Source organism: Dermatophagoides pteronyssinus, unplaced genomic scaffold (genome assembly GCF_027571235.1).
Source record: "Dermatophagoides pteronyssinus isolate colony J.1.1.1.1 unplaced genomic scaffold, Derpt_VIB-CSIC_2022.12 sq0004, whole genome shotgun sequence".
NCBI lineage: Eukaryota > Metazoa > Arthropoda > Arachnida > Sarcoptiformes > Pyroglyphidae > Dermatophagoides > Dermatophagoides pteronyssinus.
Window position 1 is genome coordinate 1217385 of NW_027461528.1, and position 25803 is coordinate 1243187.

General features: G+C 28.0%; 5 protein-coding genes across 7 annotated transcripts; 2 read left to right on the plus strand and 3 right to left on the minus strand.

Moving 5' to 3' along the window:
* Positions 1-351: 351 nt before the first annotated feature.
* Appl (amyloid-beta-like protein) lies at positions 352-12141 on the minus strand. Of its 3 annotated transcripts, none has more exons than XM_027345142.2 (6): positions 11739-12141; positions 11068-11652; positions 6122-6304; positions 5060-5935; positions 3954-4958; positions 352-3886 (listed from the first exon to the last, which is right to left on the minus strand). In XM_027345142.2, exons 2-6 carry the CDS (start codon positions 11158-11160, stop codon positions 3617-3619), a joined length of 2427 nt encoding a protein of 808 aa, XP_027200943.2. In that variant the 5' UTR covers positions 11161-11652; positions 11739-12141; the 3' UTR covers positions 352-3616. The 3 variants fall into 3 exon arrangements, with proteins under 3 accessions (XP_027200943.2, XP_075675917.1, XP_075675918.1); XM_075819802.1 differs by having other exon boundaries at positions 11068-11673; XM_075819803.1 differs by having other exon boundaries at positions 11068-11680.
* Positions 12142-16805: 4664 nt separating this feature from the next.
* LOC113794984 (clarin-2) lies at positions 16806-19507 on the plus strand. Its single transcript, XM_075819413.1, has 4 exons — positions 16806-17059; positions 17345-18312; positions 18724-18912; positions 19174-19507. The coding sequence occupies exons 2-4, from the start codon at positions 17982-17984 to the stop codon at positions 19485-19487; spliced, it is 834 nt and encodes a 277-aa protein (XP_075675528.1). The 5' UTR covers positions 16806-17059; positions 17345-17981; the 3' UTR covers positions 19488-19507.
* A 55-nt stretch (positions 19508-19562) lies between these two features.
* LOC113794982 (uncharacterized) lies at positions 19563-22532 on the minus strand. The gene is made up of 4 exons (XM_027345149.2): positions 21401-22532; positions 20587-21341; positions 20394-20511; positions 19563-20318 (listed from the first exon to the last, which is right to left on the minus strand). The coding sequence occupies exons 1-4, from the start codon at positions 21707-21709 to the stop codon at positions 20187-20189; spliced, it is 1314 nt and encodes a 437-aa protein (XP_027200950.2). The 5' UTR covers positions 21710-22532; the 3' UTR covers positions 19563-20186.
* A 165-nt stretch (positions 22533-22697) lies between these two features.
* Positions 22698-24499, plus strand: Scsalpha1 (Succinyl-coenzyme A synthetase alpha subunit 1). The gene is made up of 4 exons (XM_027345150.2): positions 22698-23140; positions 23204-23454; positions 23531-23963; positions 24021-24499. The coding sequence occupies exons 1-4, from the start codon at positions 23101-23103 to the stop codon at positions 24308-24310; spliced, it is 1014 nt and encodes a 337-aa protein (XP_027200951.2). The 5' UTR covers positions 22698-23100; the 3' UTR covers positions 24311-24499.
* Positions 24500-24603: 104 nt separating this feature from the next.
* On the minus strand, positions 24604-25510 carry Vps29 (vacuolar protein sorting 29). Its single transcript, XM_075819414.1, has 3 exons — positions 25357-25510; positions 25092-25283; positions 24604-25021 (listed from the first exon to the last, which is right to left on the minus strand). Exons 1-3 carry the CDS (start codon positions 25357-25359, stop codon positions 24671-24673), a joined length of 546 nt encoding a protein of 181 aa, XP_075675529.1. The 5' UTR covers positions 25360-25510; the 3' UTR covers positions 24604-24670.
* Positions 25511-25803: the final 293 nt, after the last annotated feature.

Sequence of the window (25803 nt, forward strand, 5' to 3'; positions counted from 1 at the left end):
GAATTTTGTCGGTTTTTTTTCCAATTCGAAAAATCGACAAAGTAGCTCGATTGATTCGGTGTTCTCATTTCAATAAATATCAATTTTAAAAAAATGAAGTAAACACACGTGTGTCTTTTTTATTTAAATTTTTTTTTATTCAAGTTTTTATTTCATTTTTTTCAAAATTGTTTTTGTTTTTAGTTTAGTTTTTTTTTTGGGTTATAATTGAAATTCTGTCATATTATTATTATTATTATGGTAATGATGATAAATTTGGTTGCTTTAAAAGTTTGTGTGTGTGTGTTAATTGGTGGTATTTTTCATTGTGAAATTTTTTACTTTTGACTGGATTGGTTGGTTGGTTGGTTATTTTTCAAATTATTTATAATTAATTTTAATTATTCTTTGTTTTTCAGGTGAAAAAAAAAATCTTTTTCTCAGGTAGATTTTGTTGTTATAGTTTTTTGTTGTTGTTGTTGTTGTTTTTAAGAAATTTCTTTTTTGTTTTTGTTTTTGTTTTGAATGGAATAAGAAAATAGTGACATGAAGAAGAAGAAAAAAACGACAAATTCTACTGCTTCTGTTTATTGTATGTTTCAAATGGATGGATAGGCATTTTGCTTGGTTGTTTTTTTTTGCAGAACAGTTTTTGTTTAACCTTGAAATTCTTTATCGTCTATTGATTAGTTGATTGTTGTTGTTGTTGTTGTTTTTGTTGAATTTTTGTCAGGATTTTTATATATAGAAAAGAATCAAAGAAAGGAACAAATTCAAATTGAATCAGAATTTTTTCATCATTACTGTTGTTTTTTTGCTTTGCTTATATATCGGATGGTGTGAAAAAGAAAATAAATGAATTCGGTTTTAGCTGTTTTCAGCCCGAAAATAAAATAAACTGAATGAAAATTATAGATTTTTAATTAATAATTATAATTATCGGTTTGTTTGGGGGCTGTTTTTGTTGAAATATAAATTTTGTATTACATTATTTTAGGCTAAACGAAAGCAACAACAACAACAACAAGTCATACGAAAATCGATTCTCGGGTAAATATGCACGCACACACACAATCAATATATATCGAACAAAATCGATCGTTTTCTTTTTGATAAATGTGAAAAGATGATGAGGGTAAAATAAAAATTTAATTAAACGAAATCAATTAAGAAAAAAAAAATGAAATTAAAAAAAAATGGCAATTCAGAAATTAAAATAAACAGTTATTTTTCAGCAGCAGCCTATGGCACAGGAATTATAGAGTTAACAGCAACAAACAAAAAAAAATGAAAATGAAATAATAATAAGTGAATTTTTTTTTTGTCAATGAAATAATGAGATAATCATGGAATGATTAAAAATGAAAATAATTGAATTTTTTGATATTAAAAAAAAAAATATTTTCAAAATTTTCACAAAAACAAAACGAACGTTTTCTTTCATTAAGATAATAATGATGACAAGATAATATAGTGTTGTTTTTTGCAAACAATTCAGCAGCATTAGTTTCGAAAAATTGAAAAGAATTTTTTTTTCTCGGAAATATTTTTGTCTGGTACATTTGTTATCATGTGATTGAAGAAGAATTTTTCAAAAAAAAAGAGAAATGTAATGAAAAGAAAAATTCTAATTTCCTGTTCATTATAATAATAATAATAATTATCATAATGAAGAGCAAAAAATTCCTGATTTTGGTCCATTAAGTCTATTTTCATTGTCTGACAACGATTCTTGAGTTTGCGTGAGCTTGTTGTTGTTGTTGTTATATCCTACTTTAAATTCGGAATATGATATGAGCTGCTCTTCCGTGTGTGTGTGTAGGTAGTATGCTAAATAATTATTATTTTTTGGTTATAATTGATGGCCAAAATGTGTGTTTATGTTTGTCTATGATGATTGTATTGTTGTTGTTGTTGTTGTTGTTAATGTTAAAGTTGCTATCGTTGATGTTGATGATGAACGACGATAAAAATGATGATCGGGCCTCACTCAAACAAAAAAAAGAAGAATCTCGGTTACCATCCACAACATGGGTTATGTTTTGATCGATATTAGATATTTTCTTTTCAGCATATTATTTTCAATTATGTATAATTCTTTCCGTTGATGAATCGATCTGAGAGAGCGAAAAAAGGATGGGGAGAAAAGCAGCCGAACAAGATGATAATAATAACCGAAATGATAAGATGAGTACTTCTTGAAGCATACCGTCATACATCAATTTCACAATCGATTGAATCGAAATAGATCGATTTTGTGAACTAATAATAAATGAATATTTTGTTTGTGTGTGAGAAAAAAATGATGAAAAAATTGATCGATTTGTTTGTTTGTTAGACGAATGAAAACTTCTCTTTTTTTTGATCCGACAATTCTATATATGGATAGACATTATTCATTTTGAATGATGTTTTTTTTCTAATGTCTCTTTTTCTTCAAAATCGATAATTTTGTGGTGAATTTGCGGTTGTCGTGATTACGAAACAAAACAAAACAAAACAAATAGAAAGAATATCGAAAACGAATATTTCATTTGAAATCATATAATATCGATCAAATATAGATGATGATGATGTTGAAATTTTTTTTTTTTTTTGATAAAATAATAATAATAATAATAATACTGTCTGATGCTGCCTGATGTTTTTTCTGATTAATAATTGAATGATGGTGATGTGTTCATAACTTTATGTAATCAGTCGTTTTTTTTGTTGTTGTTGTTGTTGATATAATGTGATGATGGGTATAAATGTGTGTATAGATTATGTGTGTAAGAATATTCTGTCAGTGTTTTTCATTTCATTTCTGTAAATGAAAACAATCATTATGAGAATAATAGTAACAATAATAATCAAAGGAAAAGAAAAAAAAATCGGATATAATTGTGAAGATATTATACAGGAATTTTATCTGTTTTTTGTTTTCTATATTTTGTTTTAGCTGCTGTTGTTGTTTCAATTCAAAAGAAAAAAGAACACGGGGATGCACACACACACTCAAGAAAAACAAACGGAAAAAAATGTACAAAACACACACACACACACACAAACACATTTAAGAGCAAGAATATATTGAAAGAAAAATCATTGTGAAACGGAAACATTATTTTTTTTGTTTTGAAGATGTTTGAAAAAAGATTTTGAATGAGAAAAACACACACACACAGGATTCATCGACATGGCCTAGGTTTTTGTTTTGTATCATCATCAAATTGAATCATAATTTTTTTGTGTTGGCTGATATAATTTATATATAAATGTGTGTGATGTGAAGACGAAAATGAAAGAAAAAAAATAAATGGAATAAAATAGAAAGAAAACCGAAGAATGTTGGTAGGTAAACAATTAGAAAGAACCAAAATTCAATTCGATGATGGCATAATAATAAGAATTTTGGTCCCAAAATAATGACTATAATGAAAAATAGTGATTAAGAAATATTCACGGAATATCATTATGATTAATTAGGAAATAACACACTGGTATTACATTGTGTATATATTGGGATGTGTGTGTGAGAGTGAGAGAGTTTATGGATGTGTGAGAATGTGTATTTTTGTGATCATTATAAATGTCATTGTTTTATGATGTAAAATTCTTCTCTATTCAGCTGTTTATTATTTTTATTTTCAAAATATTAATCTTCTTGTGTTTCAAAATATCTAAATGTTGGATTTTCATAGCCATTGATTTGCATATTGATAACATGTTTTTCTTCCGGTGTTGATGCTTGATTTACTTCAATAAAACCTTGACCATGTGGTGATGTTTGTGTATGTTTACGTAATAATACAACACCAACGATTGTTGCCGTTAACAATGCGATACCAGCGAATGCCAATGTAAGATAAACACTTCCGTTCCATTTCATTTTTGAATGATAATGTTCACGTTTTAATGTAAAACTCTATAAAAGATTAGAATAGAAAATAATCATTTTAATTTATTAAGACAGTTTATGTACGATTATTTACCGGTTCATTGTGATGAAAAGATTGGCTTTGTATATATAATGGTTGATTTGAATGGGCAACCCGATTTATTTCATTTGATTCAGGATCTTCTTGGCTCCAGAAATCATCGACAATTGGTGACAATGTTGATGTTGATGATGATAATGATGATGAAACCATTGCTGATTTAGTTGTCGATGAACTTGATGATGATGATGATGATGATGCATCATTAACATTATCATCATCAGATGCTTGAGCTGATGTTTTTTCATCTTCCATTGATTCGGGATCATATTGATAACGATTTGATGATTTACTTTGTTGCTGTTGTGAGCTATTTACTGTTTCACTATTCTGACGTTGTTCTTGTTCATCCAATTCTTTTTGTTCACGATTCAATTCTTCTAAGCTTTTTTGTCGTTCACGTTCGATTTGTTTTTGTGCCACTTCTTCTTCATAACGATTCATAATGTTAAGTTCAGTTTCATGTGAAATTGTTCGTTCAATTGGAACACCACGTAAATTATGCCAATAGGCAATCATACGGAATTTGATTTTATCTGCAACGATTGCAACACGATCTAACATCTGTATACTTTGATTTGCCATTTTGATTAGATCGGTAAGATGATCTAATATTGCTTTCTTATCTTTTAATGCTTGTTTAGTGAATGAATTCAATAAATGTTTATAATGATGTAATGTATGCATACGATCTTTTTCTAATGCACGTAATAATTTTTTCAAACATTTTTCAATCTTTTTTGCTTTCGGTATAATTTCATCCAATGATTGTGTATAACAATCCATTGCCGATTTTTTACGCATATTAATAATTGACATTACACGTTGTTGATGCATTGAAATAATTTGTCGTTTTTTTGCCGAATTTTCTTCTTCAAGTGCTTCAACTGTTTTTTGGAAACGATTTGTCATTCGTTTTTTGAATTCATCTGCTTTTTTCATATCTTTGATACGCATCTCCTGGTATCGTTCTTCTAATTCGCTCCATTCTTTCATAACCTAAAATACAATGACATGACATAAAATTTGAAAAACAATTACAAATAATTTATAATAATATATAAAATTGACATCAAATCGAAATTTATTATTAAACTAACCTTTGTAACCTTTAATTTATGATCATCATCTAATGCTTTTTGTGTATCTTTGAATGCTTGATGTTCTTTTTGTGAATTAAAATGGCTTAGATAATATTTTATTGGTGTTTCGGTTGTTGTCGTTGTTGTTGTAGTAGTTGTTGTTGTTGTTGTGCTTGGTGATCTTGTTGATGGTAAATCTTCAACATCACTATCATCATCAAAATCATCATCATAATAATCATCATCTTGGCCACCACCATCACCATTAATATTATTATCATCGTTATTATTTTCGCCATCATTTTGATCTTCATCCGATGAATCTGATTGATCATTATAAATATCATCAGATTTTCTATTAATATTATTATATCTATTATTATTATTGCTAACAGTATCGCTCATATCATCCATTTGATTTTGAGCTGATAATGTATTATGTTTTTTCGATGACCAATAATCATTGTTAGATCCAGAAGAATGAATATTCGAAGTAGAAGCAGCAGCAGCAGCAGCAGCCGCACCTGCTACATGATTCATGGACATTGATGATGAAGAATGTGGGCAACAAACAAATTCAACACCGGAAAATATTCCAACACCACATGGTAAAAGCATTGCATAACTTTGTAATTTCATATTACGTGTAGAGCAACTAATTATTGCTGTATGATTCCAATATTGTGAATTCTGGCATAAACTTTTATTATGTATATGATCGAAGACACAATGTTCAGGTACCAATAATGCATCACTTTGAAAGCTTCCTTCTAAACATCGATAAGGCTTAACATAATGTTTCGTTTTACATTTTGTTTGGCCAACTTTACACCATTCAATACGATAATATTTGTTCGATTCGACAATATTACGAATATCTTTTTTCGGATAAACCTACACATTCAACATATATTTAGTTATCATTTTAATTGAAAATTTTAAAAGAAAAAACAAACAAACAAAATATTTAATAAAATTATCTAAAATCTGAATAACATTACAAAAGTCACGAATGACAATAATCTGTCTTATATGTCATCATTAGTTGAAAAAGCAAACAAACAAACAAAATAAATTTACCTTTCGACAATATTCCAATATTTCCAATGTATTTTTCGTACAAACAGCTCTTGAATCCATATCTGTTATCCATTTATTATCTTCATTAAGAAATTGATTATGGTATTTACCATGTCCACATAATATGGCAACCATTGGCTGAAAATGACCTAATTGTGCTGTATCAAGATTAGCTGCTAATGCCTAAATTTAATGAAACCAAAAAAAAAGTAAATAAATTTTTATTTTCAGACAGCCAAATTCTTATTTTGGTAACCAATATGTTGGTTTGGTGACCAAAATAATAATAATAAAAATAAAAAACTTGTCAAAAAGCTTAAATAAATGTTCAAAAAAAAAAAAAGAAATTAATATCATAAACTTTAATCAGAATTCTGGAGAGAGAAAAAAAATCTGTCAATTTAATGAAAGAGAGAATTTGCCGGAATTTTTTTTTCTTTAGATTCTATTAACTACTACTGCTACCAATTACTGATTCCTATTCCAGAATTTTTTTTTGAGAGATTTCTTCATTTTCTATAAACGTCAATCAAGATTTTCTTCTTCTTTTTATTTTATTTTATTTTATTTTTTTGTTGTATTCGGTTCCATTAATTCCAATAACAATTTATGACATTCACATTCAATGTACATTCATTTAGAAATGGACAGTTCGATAATGTTTGTATATGGTGTGTAGGTGTTTAAATGTGGGTGTGAAAAAAATATACCCAAAATTGAAATAATTCTCTATGGAAAATCTTTTTCTTTTTTTTTCGAAATAGACTATTGAATGTGAGGAAAAACATCTTTGTAATAATAAAGAAAAATAAAAATATTACAATCAAAAACAAATAACAAAATTGATGTTTTTTTTCTATGGGAGTTTTGGGTGGAAAAGGGGTGGCTGTGGAAAACAACACACATAACCAACAACAACAACAACAACATCAACAAGAATCCTTCATTCATATTGTAAAAAAAACGAAAGAAAAAGTATTCTTTTTTTTTGTTTGGTTGCTCCCAAATGGATCATCATCATCATCACCAACATTATCAAGATAGTATGAGCACACACACAGCCGCTGTACATTAAATCAGAATTTTCCAAAATACCATTTCATTTCATATATAGATTCATCAGATTGAAAGACAGACATATATATAGAGAAAGCGAGAAGGAAAGTTAGAAACAAAAAGTGTTCCATATTTCTTTTTTTTTTTCTTTGCATCATGAACCAATGGAAAGGGGAAAATGGGGCTCAAAGGAGAGTGAGAGAAAATAACCTTGCCCAATGAATGATGATGGTGGTGGTGAAACTTTTTTTTTGTTAACCAAAATAAAACATTGACAACGGTAATGATATGGTAAAAGTTTTTTGTTTTTGCTTTTTCTCTACATTTCGAATATTATTTATTCGGTTTTATTTTCACACCACCACCACCACCACTCACTAATATTTGTCAAAATTCATTCCAGATGAAAAAAAAGTGTTTCGGCTAGTTTTTTTTCTTTGGGAAAATTTGTTGTCGGTTTTTTTTCCAACCAAATTCATTATTATTCTTTGCTCGATGAAATCTACTCCCAGAGAATAACAACGAAAAAAAACATTGAAGCGAAACATATTTTGTTGAATGCATACATTTTGTGTGTGTCTCAATTCGTAAAACAACGACGGCGTCTCGAAACAAGCAAAAAAATAATAATCAAATGAATTCCAGACGTCATTCACATTCGAAAAAAACAAGGGGCGATGAAAAAAAGGTCAAAGAATAATATGTAATAGGAATAATCATCGATAGGCAAAATTGATTTTCTTTTCCAAATCGAAAAATTCTAAATTCAATTTTTCATTTGCAAAAAAAATTGAAATTATTCTGTAGAATGGGTGGGTAGTATAGAAGGTTTCAATACGATAATTTATACATGATGTATGCATTATTATTTGTTGTCGAATAAATAAATCATCATCATTATTATTTCATGTTAACTTTAATGTTTTCCAGCCGCAAAATCATTTTCTTCTTCTTTTAAATTTAATTTTTTTCCATCAACATTTTTATTAAGTCACATTTGCTCTGTGCAATGGATGGATCTTCTGTGTTATTTCTATAATTTGTCTGTTTGTTTATTTTACAAAAATAAAATGTTTATTTTCAATGAAAAAAACAAACAAGCAAATGATTTATTTGTCAAACAAGTTTTTCGGCAAAATAATGATGATGATTGAAATCAATGTGTAAAGAATGAATGAATGCAAAAGAAAGTTGAATGCAAAAGAATAAGAAAAAGAAAACTTTTTTTCTAATTTATTATCAGCATTATTTTCTTGGGAATAATAATAATCATCATTACAATCAGTTTCATTATTCAAGAAATGATGATTCTTATCACTTTTTTTTGTAAAAAAAAATTTATTTATTTAGCAGTATTCCATTCAAATATTCTCTGGGTAAAATATTTCTATTTTTTAAAAATAATTTAGACAACAAAAACTTTAGAGAATTTCCAAAATACATTGTGTCTCTAAACAAAGATAAACGAAATCAATGATGTAATGTATCGGGCAAACAAATAAATTATTGTTATTCTGTGCAAAAAAAGAATCGGTTGATGATATTCTCACCAGAATCTATAAGAGATCATTATTTTTTTTGCTAAAGATTATTCTTTTGCCCTAAAGGGTATTGAACATACATCATATGGTTTCAATAAGCATCAAAAATGAATGAATTTCGTTTCTATACATTTTGCTTGTTTGTTGTTGTTGTTTTTCTGCTGGATCATCGATTCTCGATGATTCATAGACAAAACAAGTTTCCTAAGAAACGGTACATGCTGTTTTCTTTTTGTTTCTGGCGTCAAAAAGAAATGTTTCCAAAAAACAAAGAAGAATCCGGTTGTATTTCATTTGTAATATGAAATATCAAATGAATTTGTTTCAATATGTTTTTCTCATTGATTGAATTCAATTGATTGCAACAGACAACACAATAGTAACAAATTCACAAAACAAACAAAACAAAACAAAACTTCCAAGGAAACGATCCAAGCAAAAGAAAAAAAATCAATTTAAAATAATTGAACAAGAAAAAACTAAAACTAAAAGAAACCTTATCATAACCTTATGATGATGGTGATTCAATGATTATCATTGAGATTCTCGATTGTCAGCTGCCATTTTTCTTTATCTTTTTTCTTTAGTTTTCATTTCTGGTCAAATATGAGGGTGGGATTGGTTGTTTTGTTTTTTTTCTAGTTTTCTATTTACGTCAAATCTGTTGTTTTCGTTTGAAATGAAAACAAAATGAAGAAAATTTGGGCTGAAACACACGAAACACCAGGTGTTTTTCATTATCAAATGTTTTAGTGTTTTTTCTTTCTCCTGGTCAAATACAAACAACAAACAAAGGAAAATAAGTCTTTTTTTCCATTGAAAATTCGAATAAATTTTCAATCCTACCCTAAATCCGTAGAAAAAGAAATTTTATCATCATTTTTTTCTCTAAGTTTTTGGTCATCAATACATGTTTTCATCGATATAAACATATCATATTCCAAAGTGTGTGTATTGCTTATTGATTAAAGCAACGACAACAGAAAAAAGGCCAGCATCATCATTTTGAAATAATAAACGTGGGCGATTTTGATGATAATGATGATGATGATGAAAAAGGAAAAAAAACGCTGTATAACATTATCAAACAGTAATAACTAAGCTAAGCCAAAAGCCTGTTATTGTTGTTGTTGTTTTTGCTCTTCAAAAATTAAATGTACAAATAAGGCAAATGAATTTATTTTCTTTTCTGTTGTATATTTCCATCCATGGTATTCAATTCAAACATTCAATGTATATCCATGTTTTGTTTTGTGTGTATACGAATGTAATGTTTTTCTCCCTTATCCATCATTATTAAACATTACCATATTAAACATTTTATCATCAAATTCAAATGATTATTATACAGAAAAACACAGAAACAAAAAAAAAAAACAAATATAGATGAAGAGAATCAATCAAACAAACAAACAGAAAAAAAACTTGCATATCATTGCAAATATTCATTCAGTTCTAGATCAAAAAAAATGATGAATAAAATTTTCTACTTGTATTTTTGTTTTATTCAAATGGTTCATATTCTTTGAACCCTAAGTAAATAAATAGGCAAACAAACAAAACAAACAAAAACAAAACAAAAAAAATTCTTAAAACTTTTATAAACATGAAAAAAAATGAAAATGAATTAAGTAAACAAAACCAGACAGGCAGGAAGGCAAACAAGAATATATTTACCCAAAAAAAAAAAAACAGAAAAGATAAACCGTTCATATATATTGTGTAAAAAAAAGAATATTATTATTATTGTTGTTGTGATAAGACAATATAATCAATCAACAAAATCAACAAATATTAGAAAAATTTATAAGATTTTAATCATTAAACAATCAAAACAAAACAAAAACAAAATCCACCAAATGTACACAGAACAAACACCTAAATCCACATAAAACAAAGGAAAAAAGAATAATAATAATAAAACTAAAGTAGATAAAACTGATCAAACATTTTGTTGTTGTTGTTGTTTTTTAATCAAAATTGAATGAATGAAAAAAATATTTGTTGATTGATTTGATCATCATCATGATATAATAATAATAATAATAATTTCCAATTAACTTATGTTTGGAGTCAGGTTTTTTTTTGTTGTTTGAAATAATAATAAAATTAAATAACAAGAAACAAGTTTGTTTGATTTTTGTTTTGTTTCTTTTCCTCACCGAACAACAACAAAAAAACGGGAATTAATGTTATTATTGGGTTTTCCTTGTTATCAAGATATGATTCGAACAAAAATAAAGAAACAATGAAAAGAAAGATTCTACCAAGTTAATTACAGAAAAATACATAACTTTAGGGAATTGAAAACATGGATTCAAAAAAATGAAAAAGAAAACAAAATCCTACCTCAACATAGGCAAAAGCTTGACCGGCTAACCAACAGCCAATGATAATATTGATAATCATTAAAATATTCATATTGATTATGATGAATTTCATATTTGGTTGTTGATTTCAATTCACCACCAATAACAACAACAACAAAAAAACAAAATGAATCTTATCACTTATGGATGATGATGATTGGTAGGGGATGGGTTGATGAATGAAGAAAGAAGAAAAAGATGAATTTTGTCTCAATTTGAACCTTTTAATTCTGTTTTTTTTTTCAACAGATTCCAAATGATGATTCAATGTCGTTATCGTTGTTGTTATTTGAAACAACTTGAAGGATAAAAACTTGATCAATTCATGTATGATGATGATGATCCACTGAAAATTCAATAACTTTTAATGTCGATGATTATTATGATGATGATGATCACTATGGATCCAAAAAGAAATAAAAAACGAGAGACTCAATTTGAAGAATTATTATCTGCGATTGGTATTGGACATTAAAATAGCTGCTACAATTTTTATGAGTGGGTGTTGGTATGGATCAATCCATGATGATGATGATGACAGTAATGGAAATGGTGGTAGTGGCATCTATATATATAGAGAATTTATCTGAAATCTATATATATAAGATCTGGTACCTAGCAAATATCGTATAGATTGTAAATACTACTCACCCTCTCTTTATCGATATCATCTATATCATTTTGGAGCGTAACATTTTATTTGACCAAATTGAACTTTTCATTCTTTCATTCATTCATTCTTATTCAAACACATCGAAGTTCCTTAACAAAACAAGGAGATGAATGAAATTCGAAGAAGTAGAAGACCACTTTGACCACTTTTTTCTTTGAGACTTGATGCCAACTACAACAACAACAATATAACACCATAAAAACATTCGAATTGATTCGATGACGGTCAATGGTGGTGGTGGTGGTGGTGTTTTTTTTCCTCTCTCATCAAAACACGAAGAAAAAAGATTTCAAAGTTTTTTTCTTTTCCCAAAAGGAAGCTATATATAAAAAAAAGCTTGTTTGTCGAGCATCATATCAAGCAGCAGTAATAAACGAAAAATAAAAACTTTAACAAAATATCCATCTTTATTCTCTCTCATTGAGGAATTTATTTTCATCGAAGAGGGGGGAAGGAGATGTGGGAAATCCACTTATCATGGTCGTCGGTCGTGCTACTACTCACCCACATATGAAATGAAACAAAAAAAAAGAAACGGTACTCCCTTTTTTCTTTCTGTTTTTCTCTCTTGATCATCCTACTCGTTTTTCCACTTCCTCTACATGAACACCGTATATGTACATATATGTTATGCATGTGTGTCCTCCATTTTATTCCTGTTCTACTTCTTCTTCTTCATGTTTTGGATAAATATACAAAGTGGGTGGAGCATTCAAAGATGAAAATTTTTTTTTTTGTTGATGCGCATGCCCGATTTTTTTCAATATAAAAAAAAGCGCGCATAATCTTTTCCTTTTTTTTGGATTTTTTGAATCAAACAAATATATAATTTCATACTTTTGTAATAGATTCTTTGACAAGAAAAAAAAAGTGAAAAATTCTTACCGATTCAATAAATACGGATTATTTGTAATCGTTGTTTAGTGTGTTGTGTGAATACACAGGAGATATGAAAAAGTCCAACAACAACAACAAAAGAATACAGAATACACAGGCGCATTTTCGGAAAATAGCTGATGATGATGATGATCCAGATTCCTATGTGATAGAATCGTTTTTTTTTCACTTTTTTCCCTCCCCCGGCTTGTTTTACCGAAAATGTAATCGATTCCATTTTCAATTTTATCCCATATGTCAAAATCAAACAGTGAAAAAAAAAACCCTATATATAGTGTGTATCTTTTCTTTTTGCTTTCGTTTTGGACATATCGATATCGAATATAACCAGAAATCACATGCATAAAGGATGGGGGTGTGCAAACACAAAAAAGCGTAGAATTATTCAACCAGATACATTCCATTGGAAAGAGAAAAAATGAAATGGACATCGATGTGTTCAATGTGGGAATTCTCGAAATAGACAACCAAAATGAAAAACAGAATAATAGGATGATACATTGAATAGCTGGTGACTTTGTATATATCCTTATCCATTTTTTTTTTCATTCTGTCAACAATAAAACTGACAGTTGTAAGTAAATATTTTTCTGGGTTTTCGAAATGGCCAAAAAAAAAAAAGAATCCAAAGAAGAAAAAAGAAATGAATCGAACCAGAAAAAAATTAACTCGATTCACTCACACACAAATAGTAATTTCCTAATGAAATGTGAAATGAATAAAGAGAATCGATGAACCGTATGAAACAGAACCATGAAAAACTGTTAGAATAGAATTCTGTATGAGAGAAATTCTTGAAAGCCAAAAATGGACAACAACAACAAAAAGAATTTCAGTAGTCATAACATATACGGTCATTTGGTCAAGTAAAAGTATCAGGTAAAACAAAACATGTATCAGAATAATAATCAATAAACATCATCCAGAATAATGAATAATGATTCTGTTGATTCTGTTGTTGATGGCGGTGGTGATGAATGATTCTCTGAATGAAAAATAATTATTATGACTGAAAACAACAACAACAACGAAAAACAACAACAACAACCAAAACAACAACAAAAAGTTATCATCAAATAGAGTGAGATGAGGGGAGAAGGGGAAAAAATCATTATTTTTTCATTCTGTAAACCATATGATGATGATGATGGTGGCTTATGGCTTTTCAGAGAAAAGCCATTTTTTGTTATCAATTTTTCAAAAAAAAAAAAAAATTCTCATTATTTTTTTCCATAAAAAAACCCTATTATTATTATGATAATTTTTTTTTGAAATTCTGGTTGCTCTTTTCTTTTTTTCTGGTTTTGCTCAAAAAAATGTAACAATTGGGTGTTAATATTTTTGGAATTAATTTCCTTTTCTATGTGTGGGTGTTTTGTGTGGGAGAATATATTTTTGTTTTCCATTTCGTTGATTTCCACAAGCGAAAGAATTTCTGGTCGATTTCAAAAGAAATTATTTTATTTTGGATCCAGTGTGTTTTGGTTTTGGTCGAAGGGGAAAAACAAAAATTGATTTTTAACGCGTTCGCTACCGGAGATTTCGAAAAACACATAGAACTACAGCAAATAAACGACGCATATATGCGTCGCTGGTAGCGAACGCGTTAAAATGAAATTTTTAATTTAAAAAAAAAAATTTTTCCAGAGAATTGATCACATATAAGGGTTATTGAAAATGAATTTTTTCCAGTTTTTCGCTGTTCAATGGCCATTCTGTTTGAAAGTTTCGTTTTCGTTTCGTTTTTCGGAGTTGAAAACAACTTGAATTCTTGAATTTCAATTTGTATTTCAACAACGAAAAAAACAACAACACACAACACACGCACACACACATGATGACAATCAAGAATTCTCAAGAATTTCCATTTAAATTTCCATTTGTTTTCTTCCTCTCTTCACTCTCTCTCTCTCTCTCTCTCTCCTAAACAACAAATTTTATTAACGTTTTTTTTTCAAACAACATATAACATATTTTAAAGTACCAGATTTTTTTTCAGGAATCCATTCCAGTGATGTTGGCTGGTTGGTTGAGCTCTGGGATTCTTTTTTTCTGGAGTTTTCCTGAATCCAGATTCAATGGCCAAGCCTATGTAATGGATGGAGAACCGGGATGATAACCATGAGAACCACCAAGAATCAATGTCATTATTTGAAAGTAAAAACAAAAAAAAATGGAATTTCATATATTTTAATCAATGAAACATTGATTATCAGAAACATTTTCCATCATTTTGGTTATTTATAACAAAAAATATTTATTTGTTAGCAGCCAAATAAAATCACAAATTTTTTTTTCTTTTGATTGGCCAAGTATCCAACAAAAAAAAATTCCATTTGGAATTCATTCATTTTGGATTGTGTATCCCGGGTGTTTTCTACCGAAAAAATTCCGATTTCGGTATTATTATTATTTTCGGATTTCATTTCATTTGATTATCTAGATAAAACTTTTTCTTTTTTGTTAGTATTTTTTTGATCATTATCAACTGTGTTCTTCTTTTTTTTTTCCATAAAAATTGCAAATAAAAACTTTTTTTGTTTTGTTTTGTTTTTTTCAGTTCAGTTGTGATATCATTAATCTGTGATTAATTGCTGTTGCTTGTTTTTCGTCGTTGTCAATGCCGATGTTGTTTGACAGTTGTCGTTGGAAAGATAAAAAAAAAAAAAAAGTTTGTTATAAGCTCATCCAATCAATCAATCAATCAATCAATCTCTCTCTATTTCAAATCAATAGATTGCAATTATATTTTTTTTTCGTAAACAAAAATGGTTTTCGTTTTCGTTTTCTGTTGTTGTTGTTATTTGTTTGTTTGTTTGTTTGTTTTTCTTGGCACTCATAGATTTTAAATTGGATGGATTAAAGATAGAAATACCTGTATAAACCGGAATGAATGAATGAATGAATGAATGAAAAGATCTAAATATAAAATAGGACATAGAAATTCAAGTTGATTTTTAAGTATGATCTGTTAACACTTATCTCTCCAAGAAAAAAAAGATTTGCAACAACAGAATGAAAAAAAAGAAGAAATTCTTGGGAAAATATCTTGATGTCTCAATTCAATTCCGTTCATTTTGTTTAAACGGTAAAAACCAAATCAAATTTTCTCAAAAAAAAAAAAAAAATTTCGAAACAAGAATTTTGAAAAGAAATTTCTTTATCTATGAACGCCATCTAGTTGCCCATAATGTAAAACTGGTATTTTTAAATTTTTTTTTAAAAATCTCTTCGGCATTTACAATCAAAAAAAAACAAACAAAAACTATATATCAATACTCGAAAAAAATATCATTAATTAAATGAGTCAAGTGAACAAGAAAACAAAACCCAAAATCCTCATAATTATAATTTATAATTAGTGATTATTATTTATTATAATTACTCAAAAAAAAATAACAATGAAAAAGACTACCAAACAACAAAGAAATAGATTGACAGCACCACACATTCATTCATTCATTCATTCATTCATTCACAATGATTTTGTTATCATTTTTTCCAAACAAAACTGGATCATCATATTTCAAATGAAATGAATGAATGAAAAATATCATTGACATCACACACATACATACATACATACATACATACCGAATTCATATTGAATTAGGCGAAAAATAATAATGGATAAAAGCCATTTTAACCATTTGTATATAATGCAAATAGCATTGAAGCACGACCAAAAAAAAAAAAAAAAAAAAATGAACGACCGACCGAATAACCATCGACCATCAAATGAAAAAAAAAATCATCCATTCATTTCAAATGATGATGATGATGAAAACCATACAATTCTTACCGAAAAATTTTCTGAATTTGCTTCATAATAATCATCATTTAATGAGGATTTTTTTTTTGTTTAAATAATTTTTCATTATCATCATCATCATCATCATTTGATTATTCAATGTAAAAGAAGCGAAAAAAGCTAATACCCATTTTGCTCTGGTCTCTTTTTCAAACAATCCGATGATGATGATAAGTGTGTGTGTGGAGAAGTGAAAAAATCCAAAATTTCATACCCAAAGTAATGATAATAATAATAAAAAAATTTACAAAACAAAACCGACAGAGACAGAGAGAATGAATGAATGAATGGATGGAAATTTGAATGAAAATAATTCATTTTTCGTTTGTTGCCACTTTTAATAAAATCAATTTGAACAACAACAGGCTGAATATCTAGTTTTTTTCTCATAGGATTGTGTATACCGTTTGTATAGAACAGGAAAAAAAAAGAAGTGTAGAGAGAAAAAGATCAACCTATCCATCCATCCATCCATCCATCCATCCATTTTTTTCCTCTGTTTAAAGAATGAAATTCATTTCTTTCTTGTTTATTTCGCTGTTTGTTGTTCAATTCAATTCAATTCAACTGAAACATTGTTCTTCGGTAAAGGTGATTGTATTTTTTTGCTTCGGTTGTTTTGATATTTGTTGTGGCTATGGTGGTGGTGATAGTGATGATATAGTGGGCGCATATTTTCTTTTCTTCATTTTCTCAATTGAAATGAATATATTTCAGCCAATCTTACTGCATGCAGTTAGACATAATTACATTAAATTAGATGAAAAAATAATAGACACCAAAGATTGTTGATTAGTCAAAGAGAGAGATGATAAAACTCGACCAGGTTGTTATTCAAAATTTGATTATTATTTTTTTTTCGCCAATCTGCATCAGATTTTATTTATTTGGTTTAAAGTGAAACGAATAACATATCACATCTGCTACTGGGTTGTTGTTTTCTTGTTTCAATATTCTTTGTGGCTGATAATTTGTTGTTGCTGTTGTTTGTCGACAACGAAGAAGAAGAAAAACACCTGGCCTTTTTTTTCTGAATCGTCTATGAAAAATGTGTTAAATTTGTGTCGATCGACGTAAAAAAAACTCATTAAACAAAGAGACAATGAAATTGACCACCACCACCACCACCATCACCAAACATCATGATCATCAAGATGGTCAACAACAACAACATAATGACTTTGATTTTTTTTTGTTTGTTTGTTTGTTTTTGCATTGATATCTAACAATAATAATGATAATAATGATCAATAGAACAACGACAACGACGACAACATTGAAATCATTTTGATTTCAAGAATCAATTCAAACGGTTCTTGTGTGTGTGTTTGTGTGTATTGATTCATAAACATCCAATTTGGAAAATGATTTTGTTAAACATTTTGAATAATTTAGATGATTACCATCATCATCATCATCAACGGTGATCAATGAAAATTTTCGATAAGTTTTTTTTTGCAATTCAGTCAAAGATCAACAAACATAACATACACCAAGATAGTTAGAGAAAGAAATGGAACAACGTAAACGTATCTATATATTTTTAACATTTTTCATTTGTACAACATGTTTAGCATTGTTAACAATATCATTAGCAACACATCGTTGGATTATAGCATATCCAATACGTTTAATATCATTAAATTCATCAACATTATTTCAATTGAATGATTATTTTGTTGATAATAATGTTGGTGGTCAACAACAACAACAACAGCAAAAACTGCCACAATCAATCGATTTAGAATTACCGAAAAAATTTCGTGGTTTTGTATATTTTGGCCTATTTCAAGGTACAAAAGTTTTAAATTATGGTCTTGGTGATCGTACAACAATTATTTGGTGTAAGTTTGTTTGTATTTTGTTTCAAATTTCAAATTTCAAATTTAAATTCAAAAAAAAAAACATGCAGATTATTATCGATGATTGTTTGTTTGTTTGTTTGTGTTTTATTCATTCATATCACATGTTCAATGATAGATTATTGTTGATTGTTGGATGATGGTCAAAATCATGACAGCAACACTTACTTACTGTAATGATAATCATCATCAAGATTATGTTCATCATCGATCGATTACACATATCATAATCATGTTTTTCTGTTTTGTTTTGTGGTTACAAAAATGATCACGAAATCGATATTTTTGTTTTCAAGGGATTTTTTTTCCCAAACAAAAAATTTGACCAATTTTTTATTCAAATTTAAAATTAACAATTTTTATTTTTATTTCTTCCAAAAAAAAAAACTATAGTAAAACAAGAAATGCTTCGTAATCCAAATCTAATGTCATTTACATTATGGTTATTAACAATATTATCCATTTCAATTGCAATGATATTTGGTTTGGTTGCTGCCATATTTTCAATTATAAATACAGTAATGACGCCTATTGAAACTATTACAGGTGTACAAGGTTTATATTTATGGAATGCATTGGCAAGTAAGTTTTATTTTTATTTTTTTATTTTTTTTGAAAGGAAACAAATTTCGTGAGATGATTGTATTAGAAAAATGATGTTGATGATGATCAAATCGCATTTTTCAAATTTGACATTTCAATCGATATTAACCAAATCGATTGATCAAATAATAGTATCATAAATCAAATTATCAAATGATTTTATCTTATTTTGATCGGGTATTTTTTCATTTCTCTTTTTATTTTTCTCTAATTTTTTTTTCTAACACAAAAAAAACAAAGGTTTATTCTGTACATTTGCCGCAATCACATGGTTAATACAATATCAAACCAGATTAATTAAAAATGTTATGACCGATGATGAACAACAGGATGGTTGGACATCATTGAATCGTACATCATTAAGTTTTAGCTATTATGTTATTATTATTGCTATTGGTTTACATTTAATCAATATATTTATCATTTATTATGGTACAACAATGATTGAAAATCATTCCAAACAAAGATCAAATTGTAATGGTCGTCATCGTTGTAATGAACGAAGATCAAATCGTAATGATAAACATCCGGAAGGTTTAATCATGCTTTATTGATCATCATCATCAACATTATCAACATCACGAACGATCAGTGAAAAAAAAATTCCATTGTTTTTCTTAAAAAAAATCTTTGTTAAATATTTTTTTCTTTTCCAATTAATTTCCAATTGTGAAATTTTTTTTTAATATGAAATAATTTGTAAATAAAGGTTGAATTTTGAAGTTTTTTAAAATTATTATTATTTTATAATTCTCTTATCTTATTAGTTGTTTTTCAATACAAAAATCAAAAGAAAAATTTTTCTCAAAAACATAAAAAATAGATGCAGAGAATTATTGATCGAAATAAACAAAAGAAATTTTTTGGGTTAGAAAATATTTTAGAAAATTATTAAAGCCAAATAAAATTCAATGTAACGAAACAATCAATCGAATATCGGTGAGTTGTTTTTCCGGCTTATTGGATTGATCGTTTTTTTTTTGAATCACACAAATGAGAACAAAATGAGTGCAAGAGAAAGTTTAAGGAAAAAAAATCGAAATAAAGAACATAATCAAAGGTGGTATCAGATGAGATATGATCAGAAAAATTCTGATGAAAAGAAAAATAAATATTTTTCGTTGTACTGTTTATAGTGGGTTTGATTCGCCAAAATATTCATTTGATTTTCATCGTATACAAAGAGATTAAAATTGGGGGAGGGGGGTTAAGTGTAACCATCCATCCATCCATCGATCATTGTTGATTGCAAATTAAAGACGTAAATTACGTTTTCGTGTAGAATATTTATAATCTAAACTTTTACAAATGGTACGAAATTTTTTCAAATCATCTTCATGATTTTTCGAATGCATTGGTTGATATGAACATGGTTCACATAGATTCTAGTTGGATAAAAAAAAATTATGAATAACAGTGAAAAAAAAAATAAACTAAAAAAGCTTTAAGAAAATACTAACCGAATAATGTTGATAAAATTCTTTATAACCACCTTCAAGTAGATAAATTTCTGGATAATGTAAATTTGGATAAACACGGCTATTTTTAACACGATCTTTGTTACGAAGAAAACGACATCTATTCAAATATTGAATAACAATTTTTCTGATTAATTTTCACGAAAAGAATTTTTTTTTGCAAATAGAAACTTACAAACTTGGACCACGTTCGGATGAAAATTCACAATGAAATATTAATATATCACGTTTATCATTAGATGATTGTTTATCATCATCATCATCGCTATTATTAAAACAATCAGCTTCTTTAGGTTTAGTTTTAATAAAACGATTTATAATATGTTCTTGTGTATAAAGATTAATTGCAGTTCGTATATGGCCACCATCATATTCATATGGATAACGGCAATCAATTATTGTAAATGAACGTATTTTTTCCATATATTGTTGATTTTGTAAAAGATTAGCTAATACATGACAATCAATTGAACGAAGATCTTGATGTTTTGAATTTTGTATCAATGGTAATGCATATGTACGGCTAAAATCACCGATTAATGTTGAATCACTTGATGATAATTGTACGGCACGCATTATTGATGCATGATTTTCGCTAAAATATTTTTGTATCGGTACATTTGGTCCACTATTATTACTATTATTACTGCTGTTCAATGTTTTTATTGATGAAGATTTAATACATTTAGCTTTTGGTATTAAATCATTTTCATCAAATGATTTTATCGTTGATGATGATGATGATACTGGTTTAATATTATTAAATTCTGGTGTCAATTCTAATGTTACAAGATTATATTTAGGTGTTGTACGTGGTGATATTATATTCTGAATTGATGATAATACTGGACTTTTAAATTCATTTATTGATGTTTTGGCTGGTGTTGTTTCTTTGGTAAAACGAAATTCCTGAAAAGACATTTGATCCGACTAAAGAAAAAAAAACAATTGATAATTAGCATAAAGAATGTTTTGATTTGAAAACAAACCATATTATTATGATCGCCATTTAAATCAGTGGAAAGACAACGACGAGTAAAATTTCGTCGTTTTCGATTACGTGCAACAGTTGAACTATTTCTTGGTGTATCAATATCAGAAACATTAAAATCAAGACGACATTTTGGTAATGTTACATTAGTGATTAATTCGGATACAGGTGATGGTAGTTTAAATTCAACGTTTGTTGAATTATTATTATTCATCGATACATTTAATGTTTCTTGTATAAAATCATCATCATCAAAATGATCATCAATACTTTGATTTAATTCGATACTCATCATTGATTCATCCATTTTTTTGTTTATCTTAATTGCGAACGGAGATATCGATAGAATTTTACGTTTTTCAAAAATGATACTTCGTGGTAATTAATTCAACGGAAAAAACAATTAAAAATCTGGTCAACAACCACCACCATCACCGACGATAATTACAACAACAACAACAACCACCGAGCAATTAATCAATCAATCGATGATGATGATGATGATTGAAGAAGAAAAAATTTATTAAATTATGATCATCGAAATATTCGATGTTTGATGATTGAAAAAATCTGGTATGTTTGACGATTGATTTCGATGGTTGTTGTGTTGTTAGCGCGCTAAAACAATTGTGAACCAAACAGAAAAATTTGGCGCTGCAGCTTCTTCAACGGCTTCTAACCCAATCACCATCAACGTTCAGGCTAAAAGCCAAAAACCAAAAAAAAAATGGGTGGCAGTAGTAGCAGTGGCAGTATAATAGTTGGGCTTTTGGTTGATAAGAATTTAAATTTTTCAAAATTCATTCAAACACAACGTTACTGAAGATTAGATTATTGTTGGAAATTTTGTCCGAGAAAAAAAAACAAACAAAATTCCGGAAATTCGAAAAATCGATTGATTAAATAATCGTCATCAACATTTAGATTTTGGTCCAATGGATTTAATCATTTATCGAAATTTGCTTGCAATTCTTTTTTTGTTTCCGAACAACAAAAACAAACAAACAATATTTTTCAATCAATCAATCAGATGGATTAATTAATTACATCGATCGATTGATTGAGCATCAGTTCAGAATAATGAATTAAATTGAATTTTAAAATCAAAAAAACAAAAAAACAAAACAAAATCTATGAAAAAGAATCGCTGCGAAATGAAAAAAAAACGTGATATTTGAGCGTTAATATTTGACGCAATCGCATTAGAAATACAGCTGGTTCAACATTGATAAATCTTATATTCCATTCATTCACAGCAAAAAAAAATCTTTGCAAGTACAAATGCATCCAGAAAAAAACCACTAAATTTTTTATTTACATGTAACTGATATTGATGTGTGATTGATGTGCGATATAAAAACGTTATCTGTAAAATTCGAATAAGTTTTCATTTAAATTCATTTAAAACATTCATTATCCATTGAGGGTGGTGGTAAATATATTTGTGTGATATATTTACGGTGTAATTATCATTATTTATTGTTGTTGTTGTTGTCGTTGAAATCTCGACCTCATCCAATATCTATCGTAACGTGTATATGAAAAAAAATAAATATTAATATCATTGGGATAAGCAATTTATGAGCAAAAAATAAATAAAATTTCGTTGACTGAATTTTATACTGCCCTTTTTTTTCTTGGTTGTTGATTCTCTCTCTCTCTCTCATAAAAATAAAAATTTTTAAAAATCATAAAAAAATGGTTTTTCAAGTAAATAACATTCTTCGACAATTATCGGGTAAATTATTAATTTGTGTTTGCAGAAAACAAAATTGATTTTAATTAAAATTTTTCATTCCAGTGTCAAGATTAATATCAATCAAAACAAATTCATTTAATCATCAAATTATACGTTCGGATTATACATCAACACGTAATTCATTGAAAATTGGTTCACATACAAAAGTTATTTGTCAAGGTTTTACTGGTAAACAAGGTACATTTCATTCAAAACAAGCTATTGAATATGGAACAAAAATGGTTGGTGGTGTATCACCAGGTAAAGCTGGCCAAATTCATTTAGATTTACCTGTATTCAAAACAGTTAAAGAAGTATGTTGAATCTGTTGAATTTTATTCATTTTGTTTTTTTCTTCTTAAAAATATACTAATGATAATGAATAATTAGGCACGTGATAAAACAGATGCCGATGCAACAGTCATCTATGTACCGGCACCTGGTGCTGCAGCCGCTATTATGGAAGCATTAGATGCTGAAATACCATTAATTGTATGCATTACCGAAGGCATTCCTCAATTGGATATGGTAAAAGTTAAACATCGTTTAGTAAGACAAAATAAATCACGTTTAATTGGTCCAAATTGTCCGGGTATTATTAAACCGGGTGAATGTAAAATCGGTATAATGCCCGGTCATATTCATACACCGGGAAAAATTGGTATCGTATCAAGATCCGGTACATTAACCTATGAAGCTGTACATCAAACAACCGAAGTTGGTTTAGGTCAATCACTTTGTGTTGGTATTGGTGGTGATCCATTTAATGGTACTGATTTTATTGATTGTTTGGAAATTTTTTTGAATGATCCTGAAACAAAAGGTTTGTTTTATTAATGATAAATTTTGATTTTTTAACAAAAAAAAATGATTTCATTAGGAATAATTTTAATTGGAGAAATTGGTGGTAATGCTGAAGAATTAGCAGCCGAATATCTTAAGAATAATAATTCTGGTCCGAATGGTAAACCTGTTGTATCATTTATAGCCGGTTTAACAGCACCACCTGGACGTCGTATGGGTCATGCTGGTGCAATTATTGCCGGTGGTAAAGGTGGTGCACAGGATAAAATTGATGCATTAGAAAATGCCGGTGTACGTGTTACACGATCACCAGCACAAATGGGTTCATCATTATTGGATGAAATGAAAAAACGTGGTTTAGCTTAAAGAGAGAATCTTCTTTGAAACAAAAAAATTTAACACCCGCACACACATACTTGACACTAAAAATCTTTTAATACACTGGTTAGAAAATTCAAAAAAAAAAACTTTAAAATGTCAAACAAGCCATGTAAAACCGAACTTTCTTTCTCATTGAATTTTTCTTCTTTTTTTTTGCTGTTATCGTCATTTGACAAAAATGAAATGAAATGATTAATAAATATGATTTTAAGAGAAAAAAAAATTGATTTATTTCATTGATAACATCTTTTTTTCCTGATTTTTTGGATATAAAAAAAATTTTGGAATAATGATAATGCACACACACAAAACGGATTGATTTGTTGGATTCGTTTGATTTTTGATTTAATTTTTTTTATATTCAGTACGTTCAACTTTAACTTCATTACCGATTAATTGATAAACATAATTGACAACAGTTGTTGATTGTATATCCATCAATACAAACGATGGTATAATATTATCTTCCAATGATGAATAGGCACCGGTTGCCGATCCAGGATTGATAAAAAATTTTCCATCTTTTTCGAATGCATTAAATTTATGTGTATGGCCACTGATTAAAATATCAACTTCAAGTTCACGTTGTATCATTGCTAAACTTTCATCATCACCCCATGGTACAATTTGATGACCATGACAAAGACCAATACTAAATTGACCAATAGTGATTACTTTTTTATCCGGATAATTACTCTAGAAAAGAAGAAACAAAAATTTTTTTTAGAAAATAAATTCAACAATTTTTTCAAAATCAAAATTTTACATCATCAAATTCTCCTTTAACTATATGAATATCGGTTGCCAATGTTTTTAAATAATCATATGATTCTTTTGTACAAAGATTACCGGTACAAAGTATATGTTGAATACGGCCAGGAATGAGTAATTTTTTAAATTTACTTGGTAAACTATGTTTACGATATGGAATATGAAAATCACCGATTACAAGTACAAGCTATTCAAAAAAAAAGCAAACAAAAATTGATTAAAATATTGGACAGAATATTCTTTTGAACAAAAAAACATACCATTTTTTAAAATATGAAATGTTCGTTGATTTATTATGAAATGAAATGAATTTGATTAAAAACAAACCAAAAAAAATCTATAGGTGTTTTTTTTTCGATTTTGATAAAAATGTTGTTGTTTCTGAAAATTGACAGAAAACAAAAAATCATATCGAATTTTTAATTGGTCATCGTCGAAAAGGACGTATCGAAAACATTCCATTACTTCATTATTAAACTAAAATTTCAAACATTAGATGGTAGCACCGATTTTAGCAAAAAAAATTTTAATATCAAATTCAATTTACCCGCCAATTATATGGACGGATTTGTTGTGCATTTCCATTTGATCCAGAAAAAGAAGCTTTGTTAAGATTTATCGAATGAACTTTTAAAACTTCCAATTGAAACTATATAAATGTGTTGAACTCGATGAAGAAGAATTTCTTTCATCATTTTTGTTTTGTA

Coding starts and splice junctions, on each gene's coding strand:
- Appl (XM_027345142.2), bottom strand. CDS start 11,160: ATGAAATTCATCATAATCAATATGAATATTTTAATGATTATCAATATT. Junction 6,305..11,067: donor AAGCTTTTGCCTATGTTGAG/GTAGGATTTTGT, acceptor CATTAAATTTAG/GCATTAGCAGCTAATCTTGA. Junction 3,887..3,953: donor CTTTTCATCACAATGAACCG/GTAAATAATCGT, acceptor AATCTTTTATAG/AGTTTTACATTAAAACGTGA.
- LOC113794984 (XM_075819413.1), top strand. CDS start 17,982: ATGGAACAACGTAAACGTATCTATATATTTTTAACATTTTTCATTTGT. Junction 18,313..18,723: donor TCGTACAACAATTATTTGGT/GTAAGTTTGTTT, acceptor AAAAAACTATAG/TAAAACAAGAAATGCTTCGT. Junction 18,913..19,173: donor TTTATGGAATGCATTGGCAA/GTAAGTTTTATT, acceptor AAAAAAACAAAG/GTTTATTCTGTACATTTGCC.
- LOC113794982 (XM_027345149.2), bottom strand. CDS start 21,709: ATGGATGAATCAATGATGAGTATCGAATTAAATCAAAGTATTGATGAT. Junction 21,342..21,400: donor ATGGCGATCATAATAATATG/GTTTGTTTTCAA, acceptor TTTTTTCTTTAG/TCGGATCAAATGTCTTTTCA. Junction 20,319..20,393: donor AATTTTATCAACATTATTCG/GTTAGTATTTTC, acceptor TTATCCAACTAG/AATCTATGTGAACCATGTTC.
- Scsalpha1 (XM_027345150.2), top strand. CDS start 23,101: ATGGTTTTTCAAGTAAATAACATTCTTCGACAATTATCGG. Junction 23,141..23,203: donor CATTCTTCGACAATTATCGG/GTAAATTATTAA, acceptor TTTTCATTCCAG/TGTCAAGATTAATATCAATC. Junction 23,964..24,020: donor GAATGATCCTGAAACAAAAG/GTTTGTTTTATT, acceptor TGATTTCATTAG/GAATAATTTTAATTGGAGAA.
- Vps29 (XM_075819414.1), bottom strand. Junction 25,022..25,091: donor TTAAAGGAGAATTTGATGAT/GTAAAATTTTGA, acceptor CTTCTTTTCTAG/AGTAATTATCCGGATAAAAA.